Here is an 18,262-nt window from a genome sequence, read left to right as displayed (position 1 = left end):
GAATCAAGGACAGAGAAAAAAAAAAAGAAAAAAAGGGGGGGGGGGGAATCACAACACTCACTGTCTTAGTATAAAGATGCAACATCATGTGATCAGAAGGTATTTAGGTTTAGGTCTGAAGTGGCTGTCAGTGTTTATCCATCTTCATGTCTTTGTGTTTGGTGGTATGAGAACATCATGTTAATGTGATTTCCTTAAAAATAATCTCCGTTGTGTCATTATTTTCACTATTATCATACTTTAAAATGTACCTAATGAAAGGTTACCTAAAAAAAGGAAACATTTTTAGGTACTAAATAAAAATTATTTTATTTCTCAGTATAATTACATACACAGTCTAGTTATGCATAACTTTTTGTTTGCTTTATAGCTAAATTTATATTCCCAGTGCCCGATTTAATTTAAATAATAATTGTTATTCTATCAAACATTGTTAAAACATTTTTTAAGATTTAATTGAATCAGTGACTAGCATGTTTGTGTGTCTGATTTGAACCTTTGATATGGGGCATCATTTACAGTGAAAAACAGTGCAAGTCTCCACAAACTATTGTTGGATTTATAATAGCCTAATTATTGTGCAATCATCTCAGGTTATCTATTTTAAAATAAAAAAGCAGCAAAAGGTGGTTTTAGTTTCAGTTTCAGTCATCAGTGCAGCTCTGGTTTGATTTAGATCTAAAATACTGCAGGATGTTCAGTGATAACAATGATGGTCTCCAATCAGCTCCTGCACAGTCCCTGTTCTTGAACTGAGTTTGTCTGGTCAGTAGCTTGTCATTGTGCCACGCTGGGCAAGAATGTAACTTTACCAGTTCTGCTTCTGTGAACTGGAAAGAGACAAGGAAGAGACATAATTAACTACAATGCAGCTTATTGGAAATAATTGTTTTTGTCACCAGTAGAGATGCCCAACTTAACATATGCAGTCTGCTGTAAGGATGGCGCTAAGGCAGAACTGGAATCCATTCACAGAAGTTTATTAAAAGGATTTTCAGTAGACAGAAACGCGAAGTCAGGCAAAGGGTCAACACCAGAGTAACAGTTGAATCCGTTGACCAACACAGGGGCAATCCAAAAGACGAGAGTCAGGAGGCAGGCTGAGGGCTTAAACACATACATCCGTCCAATCAGTTAAACAGAGCAAAGGGGCAAATCCAGGAAATCAGAAGTCGAAATAATCAGGCAGAGTAATACACAGAAAGTCAGGCAGAAAATAACAATGGAAACTGCTCGGTAAGGCAGGTAAACTGGCAATACTTCGCAATCTGCCATGTACTCAGCATCCGGCTTATAAGGTCACCAAACAGAAAGTGTCAGTAGAGGAAGCAGAGAGAGCAGCATGCAGTCAGTACTTGGGTGAGGGCTCCCTCTGCTGGTTTGGTGTTACATCTGCCTTCTGTTTGTCTTCTTGATGATAATCAACTTATTGATCGTTCATTCTGTAGTCTTCTGTACATCAACATAAAGAGAAATAAAGTGTTAGGACTGTTAATATATAAAAAGGTAAAAAAAGAAAAGAAAGAAAAATAACAATAATGACAATATAATATCAAGGACCGCTGATTAGGTAGAGTAGTGTAACAGTTTTTCAGAATGCTTACATGTTTTTGAAACAATGGCTCCATTTCTTAGAAGTCTACACACAAAACCACAAAACACACACACTATATGCAAAACATCACACATATCATGCAAAAGCAAACACTTCTTTAAAAACTATTTTAACTCTTTGTATTTTTGTAATTGTAATTGTATTTTTATCTAGTAACTCACAAAAATATTAAATATTACACACCAAACTACAAACAGATGAGAATAATGTAAAACACTACTCTCGTGTGTCTTTTGCTTAGAGTGCAGTGAAGCTTAGGAGTTTGTCAGCACTCGCACATGCATGCATATGCACATGTACAACTGATGAATTTTACACAGTTATGCAACAGAACTGAATCAATACTGAACTGACTTGAGCTGTAGACATTATCGACTTGTAAGAGCTGCTTTACAGCATAATTAGAATTTGATACTATTGTGAAGCTGCTGTGAAACAATCCATTGTATAAAGCACTTTAGAAATAAAGTTGACTTTGTTTTCTCATAAGAAAACATGACTTGCTCTATGATTTTAATTTTAGTGATTATCTGAGTAAGTGACTGTAACTTCAGTGTCTGTCATATTGTAAAGGAACATTTTCAACAGTTTCTCACCAGGTTTCTTTGGCTTCTGATGAAAAAAAGTGTCACATGTTTCAGCACCATGTATTTTGGGGGGTTAGGGACCCTTGGAATTAGGGACGATTCCAAGGGCCCGGTGAGTGAGAGGGGCTGATGTTATCAGTCTTCATGCTTTTGTATTTGGTTGTAAAGAAGCTGTTCCGGTGTGAACATAAATCTGATTTGCTTGATGGTTAGAATCTTGTATTGTTAATATCTAGCAGCTGATAGTATGGATTTTTTTTTTTTTTGTGTGAAAGTGGAAGGTAGTTTTTAAATTGCAAATTAAAATTATATATTCATTTAACATTTTGAACTTAATTAAATTTATATTTAATTTAGCTCTATTACTATGTGGATAATGGCAACCTTTCTCATTACATTTTAAAATAATCAGATGAGTAAATTCACTGTTCAACACACTCTTCTTTTTTATTTATGTTTTATTAAAACATTTTTTATTATCTGTACATTAGAACAGGAAAACAGTAACATGAAGGAACAGATCACAGGGAACCACAGACTCCAAACAGACTTAAACACCATCAACAGAGATCAACTGTATTACATAATAACAATTATCAACCCAGTCTCACGGCAGTTCGTGATTTAGTCACGTAATTTAATCTATTTATTCGTGGCAGGGACATGTTTATTTCGTTATTTTCGTAACTTCAGCACGTTTTTTAAACTAATGCATTTCAATTGGATGCATCTTTCGTGCAATAGCACGATTCTTTCTGCCAGTCGGGCTGCAGCAGAGACGCTGTTTAATCAACATTTATTCACAAGATCTTATCACGGATTATATATGTGCAGTGCTGCTGCTAGCCATTTCGGTGCCCTAACCATAATTCCTTTATGATTTTAAACATAAAGACAGTTTGCCAGTCTTTTATATACCTCCTACTGTCAAAGTCAAACTTCGTCAGGTGCTGCGCAAATTGCGCAATCCAACGAACGTGGGCTTGATGGGATATCGAGTTGTTGGGGGCACCATCTCTAGAGCAATTAAATACTCTTGTTATGCCTGAAAGGTGCCTAATAATATATACTGAAATAATATCGGCATTATAATTATTGATTATGATTATTGATTTTTCATTAGGCTATTTTTGGTGCCCCCTCAGCAAGTCGGTGCCCTGCGCACAGCGCGTGATGCGCCTGGTGGGAGTGGCGGCCCTGTATATTAATTATGTATTATTATTTCGGTCTTTTTCGGTTATTATTTCGAAGCTGGATTGCTTTGCTATTTATTGATATTTTAAAACTATAACGCTACATCTATCAACATTTATTTAGATGTTATCATTGTATTCATTAATTTCTTTATTTTAATAATATTATTTCGGTCTTATTACCGGTGAAATATTACAGTAAGCCAGAACACGGGCCGAGCGGGGCTCATTCTAAGCCCATTAGCCACAATGCAATGCAATGCGGACATACATGGCTGCCATTCCGGGTTCCTTCTCTCCTGTATCACATTGTTTCGCTTTTTGTTTGCCTTTTTGCCATATGACTGATTACGCCACACTTTCATTTCATACCATATCATTTATACTGATTATTGCTTATTTCTCATTTTTCATCTCACATATTTACTGTAATAAATCACTATTTTTTGTATCGGAAATTGATCATATAAGGCCTTTCTAAGGCCATGCATGTCCAATTTCCGACTAGGAAGCTCGTATTTACGATAATTCCGATAGCACGTGAATGCAGCATTAGCCCACACTATAAATCTACAACCTGGTCCTGATCAAACACACTGAACCAACTAATTAGGATCTGAAGGAGCACTTGATAATTACAGACAGGTTTGTTTAATCAGGGTTGGAACTGAACCCTGGGGGAAGATAGATCTCCAGGAACAGGATGCACCCCTGATCTACAGTCAGGTCCATAAATATTGGGACATTGACACAATTCTAACATTTTTGGCTCTATACACCACCACAATGGATTTCAAATGAAACGAACAAGATGTGCTTTAACTGCAGACTGTCAGCTTTAATTTGAGGGTATTTACATCCAAATCAGGTGAACGGTGTATGTAGTGTTCTCGTACAGTGTGTTGAAACTCTGACTAAACACCAAGTTAAACCATAGCCAATGAAGACAGAGTCGTAGTAAGGTTGATCATTTACTGTCACTCTTCCTCATTAACACTTGCGGTGAAAACTGTAATAAAACAATACAAAAATATTCAGTGTCCGTGTCTTGTCTAACATTGTATTACTAAGATCTATAACAAACTACCGTTCTCCTTCAAGTAGCGATTACAATGGCTATTGGCATCACTGAAAGCTTGTACACAATGGTAAACAACTGTTTTAGCAACTTATCAAACATCATATTTTTAACAAAATCATTACTAATATATGATCTTTAACGTGTCTAATGACATATCAATGAACTTACGGCATTGCCTCTATGATGCTTTTTAGTGGATGCAATGGATTATTAGAGAGAGCACACTATGTCTCATTGACTTCATGCTGAACCGGGAGCACTAACCGGAAGTGACTAAACAGGAAGTGATGTAAACACATGAAACAAATAATATAATGTTTTTTTTACAAATGAGACAGATAAAGGAAAATAATTATAAACTTCACATTTCCACTTGAGAGTATGTACCAAAAAATATTAAAAGAAACTATATGAAAGTTAAATTCCTTAAAGGACAACACAGTGTAGGAATTACAACAGTTTGCATATGTTCCTCCCACTTGTTAAGGGACAAAACGTAATGGGACAGAATAAAAATCATAAATCAAACTTTCACTTTTTAATACTTGGTTGCAAATCCTTTGCAGTCAATTACAGCCTGAAGTCTGGAACGCATAGACATCAGCAGATGCTGGGTTTCATCTCTGGTGATGCTCTGTCAGGCCTCTACTGCAACCGTCTTCAGTTCCTGCTTGTTCTTGGGGCATTTTCCCTTCAGTTTTGTCTTCAGCAAGTGAAATGCATGCTCAATCGGATTCAGGTCAGGTGATTGACTTGGCCATTGCATAAGTCCACTTCTTTCCCTTCAAAAACTCTTTGGTTGCTTTTGCAGTATGCTTTGGGTCATTGTCCATCTGTACTGCGAAGCGCCGTCCAGTGAGTTCTGAAGCATTTGGCTGAATATGAGCAGATAATATTGCCCGAAACACTTCAGAATTCATCCTGCTGCTTTTGTCAGCAGTCACATCATCAATAAATACAAGAGAACCAGTTCCACTGGCAGCCATACATGCCCACGCCATGACACTACCACCACCACGCTTCACTGATGAGGTGGTATGCTAAGGATCATGAGCAGTTCCTTTCCTTCTCCATACTCTTCTCTTCCCATCACTCTGGTACAAGTTGATCTTGGTCTCATCTATCCATAGGATGTTGTTCCAGAACTGTGAAGGCTTTTTTTAGATGTCGTTTGGCAAACTCTAATCTGGCCTTCCTGTGGTTTACATCTTGTGGTGAACCCTCTGTATTCACTCTGGTGAAGTCTTCTCTTGATTGTTGACTTTGACACACATACACCTACCTCCTGGAGAGTGTTCTTGATCTGGCCAACTGTTGTGAAGGGTGTTTTCTTCACCAGGGAAAGAATTCTTCGGTCATCCACCACAGTTGTTTTCCGTGGTCTTCCGGGTCTTTTGGTGTTGCTGAGCTCACCGGTGCGTTCCTTCTTTTTAAGAATGTTCCAGACAGTTGTTTTGGCCACGCCTAATGTTTTTGCTCTCTCTCTGATGGGTTTGTTTTGTTTTTTCAGCCTAATGATGGCTTGCTTCACTGATAGTGACAGCTCTTTGGATCTCATCTTGACAGTTGACAGCAACAGATTCCAAATGCAAATAGCACACTTGAAATGAACTCTGGACCTTTTATCTGCTCATTGTAATTGGGATAATGAGGGAATAACACACACCTGGCCATGGAACAGCTGAGAAGCCAATTGTCCCATTACTTTTGGTCCCTTAACAAGTGGGAGGCACATATGCAAACTGTTGTAATTCCTACACCGTTCACCTGATTTGGATGTAAAACCCTCAAATTAAAGCTGACAGTCTGCAGTTAAAGCACATCTTGTTTGTTTCATTTGAAATCCATTGTGGTGGTGTATAGAGCCAAAAATGTTAGAATTGTGTCGATGTCCCAATATTTATGGACCTGACTGTATAACAATACATCTGTTTCACTTATACTTTTCAGCTACTATAAATTAGGTCTTTGGGAAAAACAGTTATTATACATCTAAAATGGATGCAGTCACCACATAACTAATGTCTATATTGTCAAACGTGCTGTAGTCAAAGGGATTTCAAATCAATGGATTTATGAAATACAAAATATAAAACATTAAATTCAGGTTAATACAAATGATGCCAAAAATGTTAATAGAGAAAAGTACAAAAAAAAAAACAAAAAAAAAAAACAAAGCAATGTAAGATTGTAGGATTTCGTCATGTGAAAGTTGATGTTTGTGAAAGTCTTATCTGTAGTACATCAATGTCAAACACTGTCCATAGCTGACGTTGGCTGATAGTAAATGAATAATCCAACCTCTTGTAATGAAAACACTCCACAGCTCTCAAACACTAGACTCTTCCTAACCAGGAACAATCAAAAATAGTCCAGACTATGGTCTCATGTCGAAAAGAACTTTAAATGCATATTCAAACTGGACCATGATGTGGTAACTTAAGAGTCCTTCTAAAATGCATACAAATACACGGTCTGAAACTCTTAGCATCAATCCAAACACAGACCATACATACATGTACCATCTCTGCCAAAAACATCAGCAATGTACACTTTTAAATAGAAAAAACAAAACAAAATCATGTCATGCTGGCTACTGCTGCTTGCTATTGCTAACTCTCTTTACTGCTTGGCTTTACTTAAGGAAACCTAAAACACCCTAGCATCCCATGTGGTAAGAAAGAAAACTGCCCAAAAAATTCTTATTAACGGGCTCATGTCTGGCCCACACTGGGCCATCATTGGATTAATGTGTGCAGTCCCATAGTGTGGGCTGCTCACAGAGAGCCTGCGGTGAGCCCAAAGCTGTGGGCCTCGTCTGGGCAAGCCCACACTGGGCCTGTTTAGGTTTGGTGTGGGCTGGCCCAAACCCACTGTGCCCGCAAAAAAGCCAGCATGGGCTACTCAAGGACACGTTTGCAGGGACTGTTCTCATGCTCTCATGCTGAGTAGACTACTTACAAATTGTGGTCTGTTACTGATTCCAAATAACATGACAAAATTTGTAGTTAGTTATGTAATCCATTTGCTACTGTTTGATTACTTTTAGATGTTTATCACATTGATTTAAATAGAGAATTAATAGGGTTTAATATTGTACCACATTGATATTGAAAATTCAAAGTGGAAGAAAATGTATTTAATTTGTTATTATCAACATGAAATGCATTGAATATTGTGTCAAGGCTTTTTAACTGGGGTTCATGAAGGAACTGCAGGGGGTTTGTGAGTTTAATGAAATCCTAATAATTCATTAAATCATAAATGAAATAATTTTATCTAATGTAAAAAACAAAATCATTTTAAAATAATAAAAAAAATCAAAATAAAACATTAAAAAGATTGAATATTTTATTTATTTACTTGCATGTCATGTGACTATTAATCAGTGTCAGAGAACTGTGAACATGCAAATCTATTATTCTAAAATTTCATGGCATTCTTCAAGTAAATATATAAGGTGAAACATTTTGGGAATCCCAGCATTACGTGTAAATGAAAAATAATAATGTGAATGTGTGCATGTTTGAAAGACAAATGCCTCCTAAAGACAAAGACTTATGAATAATGTATTTATGTAATCAATAAAAAGTAACTGTTGTCTGATTTTAAAATGTAGTATAATCTAATTACAAGTACTTCTTGGAATCTGATTATGTAATCCAGATTACATTTAATTACTTACATTTATTAGTTTGATAATTTATTTTATATGTGGTCCCTATTTAAATTATTTCATTTATATATTTGATTTTTTCACACTTTCTCTTCACAGAGAAATCTTTTTTGCACATATCTGTGTGCACTTTTTACATAAATTTATTTTTATGTACAGTTGTTTTTAAAATGCTAGCTCATTTTTTATGTTTAAAAAATAATTCAAATATAAAACAAAGTTTAGCTATTCATGGATAAAAGGGTGAATGATCATCTTGTAACATTCCATACAATGAAACATTTAGAAACGTCTCAGTTTATGCATGTAACCATGGTTCCCTGAGAAGGGGACAAGACACTGTCACCCCTAGGGGTCAATATGGGGAATGCCTTCTGTATGGCCGGTGTCTGATGCGTGTATCCAAACCCGACAATGACAGTGACATTGGCCAGCAACAGCCTGTGACATCACTACTGGTGTGACCAAGGATATAAAAGTACGAAAGGGTAAAATCATCCACATCTTCGTCCAAAGGAGATGTGCACAGCAATACCTGAAGCATGGCAAGGGGGTGCAGTGTCTCATCCCCCTTCTCAGGGAACCATGGTTGCATGCCTAACCTGAGACATTCCCTTTCAAATGGGAACTCATATTGCAGTGCTTCTCAAAGTCCGGACTCCGGTCCGGATCCGGACCCGGAGGGAATTCAATCCGGACCCGCTTCTATTTCATATTTCAAGAACACTAATTATATATCCTACTTTGATAAACGCACGTTAAACTTGTAAATCATTTGTTTATTTATTCTTATTTTTTTATGTCTTTTGGAGAAGGTCCGAAATTGCAGGCGAGATATTGAAACTTTTCCTTCATGTATTTGTTGTCATCATGACATCCAGTGAGCGTATGACGTTTGACATAATCGGGCGACATTTCACCGCTAATATTTGAATTTTTTTGTTTTGTTTTGCTATCACTTATATTATGGCAATTTGTCTTATAGCAGTGCCCAGTGTATACATTTATTTGTGGCGGCTTGTCACAATATCAAAACTGACCGCTACAAATAGATTTTCCAAATGGCTTATAACTTACTTCGTTGAATAAACTGAGCACTGCGCGTTTCAAAAATAAAATACTGCGCGGGTGTTTTTATATGAATGTATCTTAATTTAAAAGAACCGTCCGTTTTCTTCAGAAAAGCTTTGATGTCAATTTTCATTTGGTCTTTCCTGTAATGGCTGATAAAGTAGCGCTTATTTGATTACAGTCGTTACCGGGGAAACAGCTATATATCACGCTCCAACAGCGCCTCCTGCTGGCAGAGAATCAACTTGCATTTGCTAGTCTGCGGGAAACACGGGTGTCTGTCAGCAAACATAAACAAAAAAGCATGCTTCAGAACGGTTTTGAGAAGGTGCTTAAGTTTTGAGCCATGTATTATTACTATGAATTAGGCTACTACTACTACTATTACTATCTTGTGCCCTGCAATAACCATTTACGCAAACTCTCTTTTGATATAAAGGGAAAAAAAGAGAAAATCGGCCCAAAAAATCAGCATCATGTATCGGCCATATGCTGCCCTGATTTCTAAATATCGGCATTGGCCAGAGAAAAAACATTATAGGTCGACTTCTACTGCTGACACTTAAATTAATTGTTTTGCCACTTTTGCACTTGTTATTAAAGTATTTTGAATGCAAAGGGAACCTTTTTTTTTTTTTAAATGAGTGTTTATTTGTTATATGTTATGCATGTTTATTAAAAACACGTTTTGTAATAACCAATTGTTCCGGACCTTTGACACTGATGAAAATTCAGATTTGGACCTTTGAATGTAGACTTTGAGAACCCCTGCTGTATATGATAATATATTCAGAATTTAAACTCGTTTTTCATGCTTGACAAGCGACCAGGTACAACACAGAGATAGCTAACTATATACAGGTGCATCTCAGAAAATTAGAATATGGTGAAAAAGTTTTTTCTTGTAACCTATTTCAAAAAGTGAAACTTTCATATATTTTAGATTCATTATATGTAAAGTGAAACACTTCAAAAGTGTTTTGTTTTAATTTTGATGATAAGAGCTTGCAGCACATGAAAGTCAAAAATCAGTATTTCAAAATATTAGAATATTTCCTGAGATCAATCATAAAAAGGATTTGCAAAACAGAAAAGTTCAAGTTCTTTAAAGTATGTTCATTTATGCACTCAATACTTGGTCGGGGCTCCTTTAGCACAAACTCCAGCATCAGTGAGGTGTAGCATGGAAGCAATCAGCCTATGGCTCTGCTGAGGCACTATTGAGCCTTCAGCTCGTCTGTATTGATGGATCGACTGTTTCTCATCTTTCTCTTGAAAATATCCCATAGATTCCATATGGGGTTCAGGTCAGACATGTTGGCCGGCCAATCAAGCACAGTAATATCATGGTCAGCAAACCACTTGCCACTGTGGGCAGGTGCTAAAGTCCTGCTGGGAAAGGAAATCAGCATCTCCATAAAGCTTGTCAGCAGATGGAAGCATAAAGTGCTCCAAAATCTTCTGGTAGACGGCTGCATTGACTTTGGACTTGATAAAGCACAATGGCTCAACACCAGCAGACATCACAGCACCCCAAATCATCTCTGACTTCGGAAACTTCACACTGGACTTCAAGCAGCTTGTATTCTGTGCCTCTCCAGTCTTCCTCCAGACTCCAGACCTTGATTTCCAAAATTTACTTTTATCTGAAAAGAGGACTTTGGACCACTGAGCAACAGTCTAGTTCCTTTTCTCCTTAGCCCAGGTAAGATGCTTCTGACGATGTTTCTGTTTCAGAAGTGGCTTGGTAGCTTTTTTCCTGAAGATGTCTGAGCGTGGTGACTCTTGATGCACTGACTCCAGCTTCAGTTCAGTTCATAGTGAAGCTTTGCTTGACAGAATTCTCAAGCTTGCGGTCATCTCTGTTGCTTGTGCACATTTTCCTACCCAAATTCTTTCTTCCAGTCAACTTTGTATTTAATATGCTTTGATACAGCACTCCTTGAACAGCCACACCTTTCAGTAATGACCCTCTGTGACTTACCCTCTTTGAGGAGGGTGTCAATGTTCATCTTTTGGACCATTGCCAAGTCAGCAGTCTTCCCCATTATTGTGGTTTCAAAGAACAAGAGATACCCAGAATTTATACTGTATGGATGGTCATTTATTGAAACTCAAATGTAAATATTCAAATATTTTGAGATACTGATTTTTGACTTTCATTAGCTGCTCTAATCATCAAAATTAAAACAAAAACATGTTTTAATTGTTTTACTTTACATGTAATGAATCTAAAATATATGAAAGTTTCACTTTTTGAAATAAATTACAAGAAAAAAAAGTACTTTTTCAGCATATTCTAATTTTCTGAGATGCACCTGTAGATGAAGATAATAATTTCAGAAGCACAGAGTGATGTGATTCTGCAAACGAGCCAGGTCCAAATGCAGGATGTAGGTAAAGAAACGGTTATTAATTATTTGTATTGGCTGCTATGCCAAATCATGCACCTGCTTGCTTTTCTGTTTAATTTAAGTGTTAGTGAATTATTGTAAAGTGTTACCCAAATGATGCATTTTGAGCGTTTACTTGAAGCCCGAAGCCCCAGTTGCTAGTGTGATATCCTGTGATATGTGTGAGTCAAAACTCATACAGGGACATTTTTTGTACCAATATCTTGAATTTTATGGCATTTTACTGCATTTATGAAGTTGTTGCCCTGCATCGTATTTGTCAACTATGAAATGTAAGATGATATAGATCTGGGGGCGGGGCCAGTGCGTTAACTGCATTAAAATATTTTAATTGCGTTATTTTTTCATAATTAAGTTAACGCGATAAACTGACAGACCCACTTTTTATTGATCCACGGTTATCCAATAAGAATAGTGCAGTGCAACTGCAAGCTGTCAATTTATTATAATAAGGCTAAAAATATAAAGCTACAAGAAGGGGAGATTTTTCAGAATTTACTGCTTCATAGGGTAATGTTTGCAATGGATGGCTATTAAAAACTGTGTTCAAAATCTTATGCTCACACTATGCATAAATGCATTTATTGTGCTCTTTAGATGTACATAGGCCTATACAACATTTCAAATGTCAGAAATATTAAATTGTTATAGCCTACTTACCTTTTTAGAGAAATCGCATTTTGACATGCCAATGACAATGCAAATGACAATGACAATGACAATGACAATGCCAATGCCAATGCATAAAATATAATATTTAGTCTCGCAAATCCAACTCTGTACAGCTGTGTTGCATGAAGATGTGTTCATTTCTGTAAAAGTAATTTCAAAACAGAGCATTTTAGTGTTTTATGGAATATATTTTGGAAAGTAAATGTTATGAATATTATTTGATAATATTGTTAATATAAATGCAATGTATGTTTACTAGGCTTCTGCCACTATTTAAATAGACAGTAGAGAGTAACATTACTGGGGAGGAATAGTATAAGTGAACAGACTGGAACACCCAAGTGGGCACCAAGGGTCAACATGTCAGAAGCATGTGCTTCTGTGTGTGTGTGTGAAAAACACAGAGAAAGTTAGAAATCAGATTACCTTGTTTTGCTGTCTCACCTGCATCCATTGTATCTGCCAAATGAATAAATGTAAATGTATCTTCACTGGACTCTAGTTCAGTGTATAGCACACAAGTCAAGATAGCATACATAGCATTCAGCCAATATAATACAACAAAATGTCATATGCAAAAATTAATGTGAAAACAAGTTAGATTTTGCTCTTCAATATGTATGTAAATGGAAATAAATAACTTATTGAAGAGCAAAATATACATTTGTTTTCACATGCATTTCTGCATATGACTTTTTGTTGTACCATTGAGTGAAAAGGACATTGGTCCTTTTCACTCAAGGGAAAAATTCACAAAATGACCCAAAACTACGAACTCATGTGCTACTGATTACACAGTGAGTACCACATAGCTCATTATCTGAAGAACTAATGAGCAAATACTGCTGTAAGTCAGTAATTCGACAAAGCTGTAAAAGTATCATATATTGGTTGTGGTTTCATTAGCCCTTTTCTTTTGCTATAGGAAATGAATATACAAATAAATAAAGGGGTGGATAATCTTCTGACCCAAATATTATATTCCTTAAAACACCATATGTGGTAGATTTCACAGAACTATTCATTTTGATGCTATACATTCCAAGTTTATATTTAAAACCACAAGAAGCTGCGGAATCTCTTATTGTATGAATTTTGAAATTACTCATGCCTCTTCCGTATTGTCAGAGCTTCCTGTTCTCTTGCCCTATACCATTTTTAGATGGGTGGGGGGGATTTACTGTTCACAGACGCTGAGCTGCGCGCGACTTGAATGCAAGCTGAGGTAAGCAACTAAACTTGTCGAGACAGTTCAGGAATATTTGCCTTAAAATATAAAAATGTTAAGCGACAGACATTAATTTTCAGGAATGCCTTTTCAAATTTCTCCGATTTTAATGCCATTGTGTTATTCGTCACAATCATAACGTCACAATCACAATCATACATAACATAGCAGTTTCCAGAAAATGTTTAAAAATCTATAAAAATAATTCTCAATCTTACTCTAGATTCGAACATGGTAAATCTTAAGACTTTTGCTCTTTGTGCTGTGCATGGAAAAGTGATTTATATTATAGGCCTAAAATATAATTTGCTTATTAAGTCACATGCATTATTTTATACACACACTGGTGGTTAAACGGTTTATTTATTTGAAAGAAAATTAAATTTATTTGATCAAAAATACAGTAAAAACAATAAAATTATTAAATATTACACTAAAAATGGTTTTCTATTTAGGATATTTTAAAATGTAACTTATTTCTGTAATCAAAGCTGATTTTTTAGCATCATTACTCCAGTCTTCAGTGTCCCTCCAGAAATCATTTTAATGCTGCTTAATTTGCTGCTTAATTATCAGTTATTAGTTGTGATCAATTATTAATAATGGTTTTTATTATTGGTATAATGGTTCTCAGTTAAAGAACATAATTTATTTGAAAAATAAGTACTTCGTAATAAATGTAAATATCTTTACTGTCACTTAAATCAATTCAATGCAACCTTGAGGAAGAAAAATATGAATGTATATTTTTTTAATCTTACCCAAGACTGAATGGTATCACATTTCCCACAAAATTACAGTTTTCAACATTCATAATAATCAGAAATGTTTCTTGAGCAGCAAATCAGCATATTAGAATTATTTCTGAAGGATAATGTGACACTGAAGACTGGAAAAATTTGGAAAATTGAGTTTTGATCACAGGAATAAGATACATTTTACTATATATTTGCATAAAAGACAGCTATTTTTAAATTGCAACATATTTCACAGTACTTTTTACTGTATTTTTCATCATCAAAATAATTAGTATATTCCTTTCTACAATTGGAGCTATAGATAGATGACAAGGTACTGCAAAAGGACAAATTGGCCTACTGTATATGACCATTAGAAAGGCACCATAAAAACAGTCCGCATTCTGCAGTATTCAGTTCTTCTAGGTACCAAAGCATTGTGTCATATGGACTGATAATATAGGTATTTAACTTTAGTGATATTAAACTGTCCCTCGTAAACATTATTTTAAAATTATTTACTATTTGCCATATAAACTGACACCAGGAAAGACTAATTATAATGTAAAGAAGCATGCCAGTCATTTGGTGGGCCACTCTGTGCCAAAAAGTCCAGGGCCACTTTTTGGCCCCAGTCCACCCCTGGCTGTGTGTGTGCACTTTGGTTGGGCTAAATGCAGAGCACAAATTCCAAGTATGGGTCACCATACTTGGCCACATGTCACCTTTCACTTTCATGTCACTGTCACTAAAACAATAATAAAATTAATATAAAATCTTAAAAAAATAACATTTTAAAATAATACTTTAGTAATCAAATATGATGACATAAAATGTTAATATTAATCCTGATATTTAACAAATCAATTTGATGTATTTTAACAACAATATAATACAGTTAGAACATTAAGTAATTACTTTATTAACATGGCACTTATCCGATGCAGTGCATGTTTATGGAAAAATAGGATCAGGGTGTTGCTAGAATGTATAACATTAACTTTTTCATTGTATCTATGATAAAGGAGTCATAAGTCATAAGAGTAAAAATATCCTGTATAACATACCTGTATAAATATAGCACTTGTCATCTATTTTTAAATTACAAGCTTTGGTGTCAAATTGTTCGCATTCTCCTATAATAAAATACATGAAATATACATTACATATCAGCTATAAGTTTGTATATGCAAAATCAGTAATAATGCAAATATAAAGCAGGAAAAATTACAATGTGTTTCTTACACTTACCTTTAATTTGACATTTGAGCAGATTTAGATCCCACTTACACTTTGTGTCACAACAAATGGGCTTTTCATCTTTATGACAAGACACATTACAAGCATCTTTTCCCTGTTCTGAAAATCCATTGATCATGAATTAATAAGGATGTCATTTAAGTAAGCAAACAAAATCTTCAAATGCCACAGTTTTAGATAATTATGTGTAGACTACATACTGCGTATTTTACAAGAAGCATTTTGCTGAACTTTTCCAGTGGATATCGAGGGGATGGTAAAATACTTTTTTGTGTCTTCATAGATGCATTCCATGTAATTTTCTGTACAAAAGGAAATACTTTTCTGAGATGTAAATATACATTTGTATGTTTCTGTATATTTTCATTTTACATCTCATTTATTTATGAAGTATATTTTCTAATCTAATACTCTCTCATAGTTTTCTGACAGACCAAGCTGTCATTGGACAAACCATATAGCAGTGGTGTGCACATGGGGCAGGCACCGCCGTAGCCAGCTGAGGTCACTGAGGTCCTTGGTAAATTTTCAAAAATAAAATTTCCCTGAATGACTAATTTGCTGTTTAAAACTCCTCATATTAGTGTCTGCATGTATAATTCAGTTTTATACTGTTTGTATATAAGGTCTATATGTTTTAAACTGACTGAAAAACAGTTATCATGTTTTTCATCGTTTTATTTGCAGATGGATTTCACATATAATGATTTTCTGAGGCCAGGAATATTGATACTGCCCATAGTTTCTTTAGGGGCATTATCAAATTCATATATTTATGGTATATAAGAAAACATTGGCAAAAAAGTGCCTTCACTGATGCAAGATGTATTTCGAAGTCACATAAGAGGGCTTTTCTCACAACCTAATAGTGAATAACTTCATCTGTGTTCCTAAACTAGAACAAGACAGTGCTCTTCAAATACTGGCAAATACTTCAAATACCTGGTAAATATGAACAAAACAGGTGGATACAACAGCCTTTTTTTTTTGGCTCATATATATATACCTATATATATATATATATAGCACCTAAATAATTATGTACTGTGCATTAGATTCCACTTTTGTGAACTGCTACATACACATATTTTTTAATACACATTTTTATACAAATATTCATCCAATCCTCAAAACAAATCTAATTGTTTAATTTGTAATTATGATTACACACACACAATAATTGCATAATTAAAGCCTTAAAATTGACATACCATGCACTGTACATTCAGCATCTCTTTTATCTTCTGGATTCCATTGACAGCGTTCTTGACAGCAGTGGGGCTCCGAATTACGCATGCATTCAATATAGTAACTCTGAAGATCTGATCATTTGAGTGTAAAGCAGGTGAGTTTAAAAATACTTATATTTTGAAGCAATAATTTCTGATATTACCCCAAACTTTTTATTTTAAATGTTAAAGTTCTTACCAGAGGCAACAGCATGCTCCAACAATATGTGTGTTATAACGACGAAACAAATGTTTAATCTCTGTGGGCATAAAAAATGAACACGAACGTGGGTCTCAATCACTAAGCACTTACAAATTTGTTACGAACGTTTTCACGAACAAATCACGATTTACTAAAAACTTTCATGTAAAAATATATTCTACATTTACGAAAAAAAAAAAACATAGGAACAACCGAAAGCACACTAGTTAGGCCTTCGGAAAAAAAAGAAAAGAGAAATGTAACACATAGGCTACTCTGGTCGGACTTAATCGATGTAAAAACAAAAAAAACAAAACAAAACAGATATTGCATCTTGCTATACAGTCTATAGACCCTGTAAGACAAAATGTATGTTTTATCCTAACAGGGCTATAGTTATATTAATTGTTAACAAATGTCACAATACAGTAGTTTGCCAAGTCCTTACGAAGGTAAACCTGGCATAGACACTACCTCTCGTATGATGTTTTGGATGAGGTTTCATTTTAATTAGTAACAATTACATGCTCTAAATAAACATAAACGTAGGCTTTCCGTGAGATATATAGGCTAGCATACGTTTTGACTTACCGTAATAATAAACTCCATGCCGGACGATTTAGTCACTTGAAGGAGAAATTTTGATGAGTTAGTGATAAAAAACATCATAAAAAACAAAATAAAAACATTCTTCACTAAATCTCGTCAGTCTGATAAGCTTAATACATTTTGTACAATTTGTTCCATGAGTTAAATCTTAAGGTTTGATCATCAAGATTAAGGTTATAGCCTACTTGGGATATGCTCTTCCTGTTTTTCCTTTACTTTCACTTATGTTCATGCGGCCCAGAGCCATTGGGTGCTTCTCAAAAGGAAGGCTGCAAATCTAGGCTGCCACGTCATCAAACGTCGCTGAAGGTCATCTCAATCGGAAGGATCCTTGGAAGGCAGCCTTCGTTTCGCGTCCTTCATGTCTTCATGCAGCTGAAATTGAAGGATGCATGGGATTCATCCTTTGAGACCTTCAATCACCCACAATTCGTGCCAATTCCATTTCATGAAAATAAACTGACGAAAAACGAGTAATTAATGAGCTTGTCTGAATTTATTATGAAATGTTAGACAAAAAGAATGTTTTCGGACATGAAAGCATAGATGTTATTTTTTGTTTTGGTGTAAATTACTCAATACACGCTAAACTGCCACTGGGAGACTGTAGACAGCTGTGATTCATTGTATTGCATTAATAGAAAGCCAAATAATATAAAGATTTGTAATACAACGTATTTTTCCAAAA

At 35.2% G+C, this 18,262-nt stretch overlaps 1 protein-coding gene across 2 annotated transcripts; it reads right to left on the bottom strand.

The window, feature by feature from the left end:
* Window positions 1-286: 286 nt before the first annotated feature.
* On the bottom strand, window positions 287-17,804 carry LOC306851564 (uncharacterized protein). Of its 2 annotated transcripts, XM_079387898.1 has the most exons (12): window positions 17,760-17,804; window positions 17,557-17,591; window positions 16,963-17,023; window positions 16,746-16,856; window positions 15,735-15,836; window positions 15,526-15,633; window positions 15,342-15,410; window positions 12,736-12,768; window positions 12,298-12,449; window positions 1,356-1,452; window positions 922-1,107; window positions 287-830 (listed from the first exon to the last, which is right to left on the bottom strand). In XM_079387898.1, coding segments are annotated over exons 1-10 (687 nt in total). In that variant the 5' UTR covers window positions 17,761-17,804; the 3' UTR covers window positions 287-830; window positions 922-1,107; window positions 1,356-1,437. The 2 variants fall into 2 exon arrangements, with proteins under 2 accessions (XP_079244024.1, XP_079244025.1); XM_079387899.1 differs by having other exon boundaries at window positions 17,557-17,773.
* Window positions 17,805-18,262: the final 458 nt, after the last annotated feature.

The sequence above is a fragment of the Barbus barbus genome (genome assembly GCF_936440315.1).
Source record: "Barbus barbus genome assembly, chromosome: 31".
NCBI classification, from domain to species: domain Eukaryota; kingdom Metazoa; phylum Chordata; class Actinopteri; order Cypriniformes; family Cyprinidae; genus Barbus; species Barbus barbus.
The sequence above is the reverse complement of the archived record's forward strand: the minus strand, read 5'-3'. Positions and strand labels throughout refer to the sequence as shown.

Bases quoted from the DNA above. Each gene is read 5' to 3' on its own strand.
- LOC306851564 (XM_079387899.1), bottom strand. From the start codon at position 17,634: ATGATGTTTTTTATCACTAACTCATCAAAATTTCTCCTTCAAGTGACT. The intron at 16,857-16,962 runs GTAAGAACTTTA...TCAAATGATCAG, and splicing joins GGAGCATGCTGTTGCCTCTG to ATCTTCAGAGTTACTATATT. The intron at 15,411-15,525 runs GTAAGTGTAAGA...ATTTTATTATAG, and splicing joins GCTCAAATGTCAAATTAAAG to GAGAATGCGAACAATTTGAC.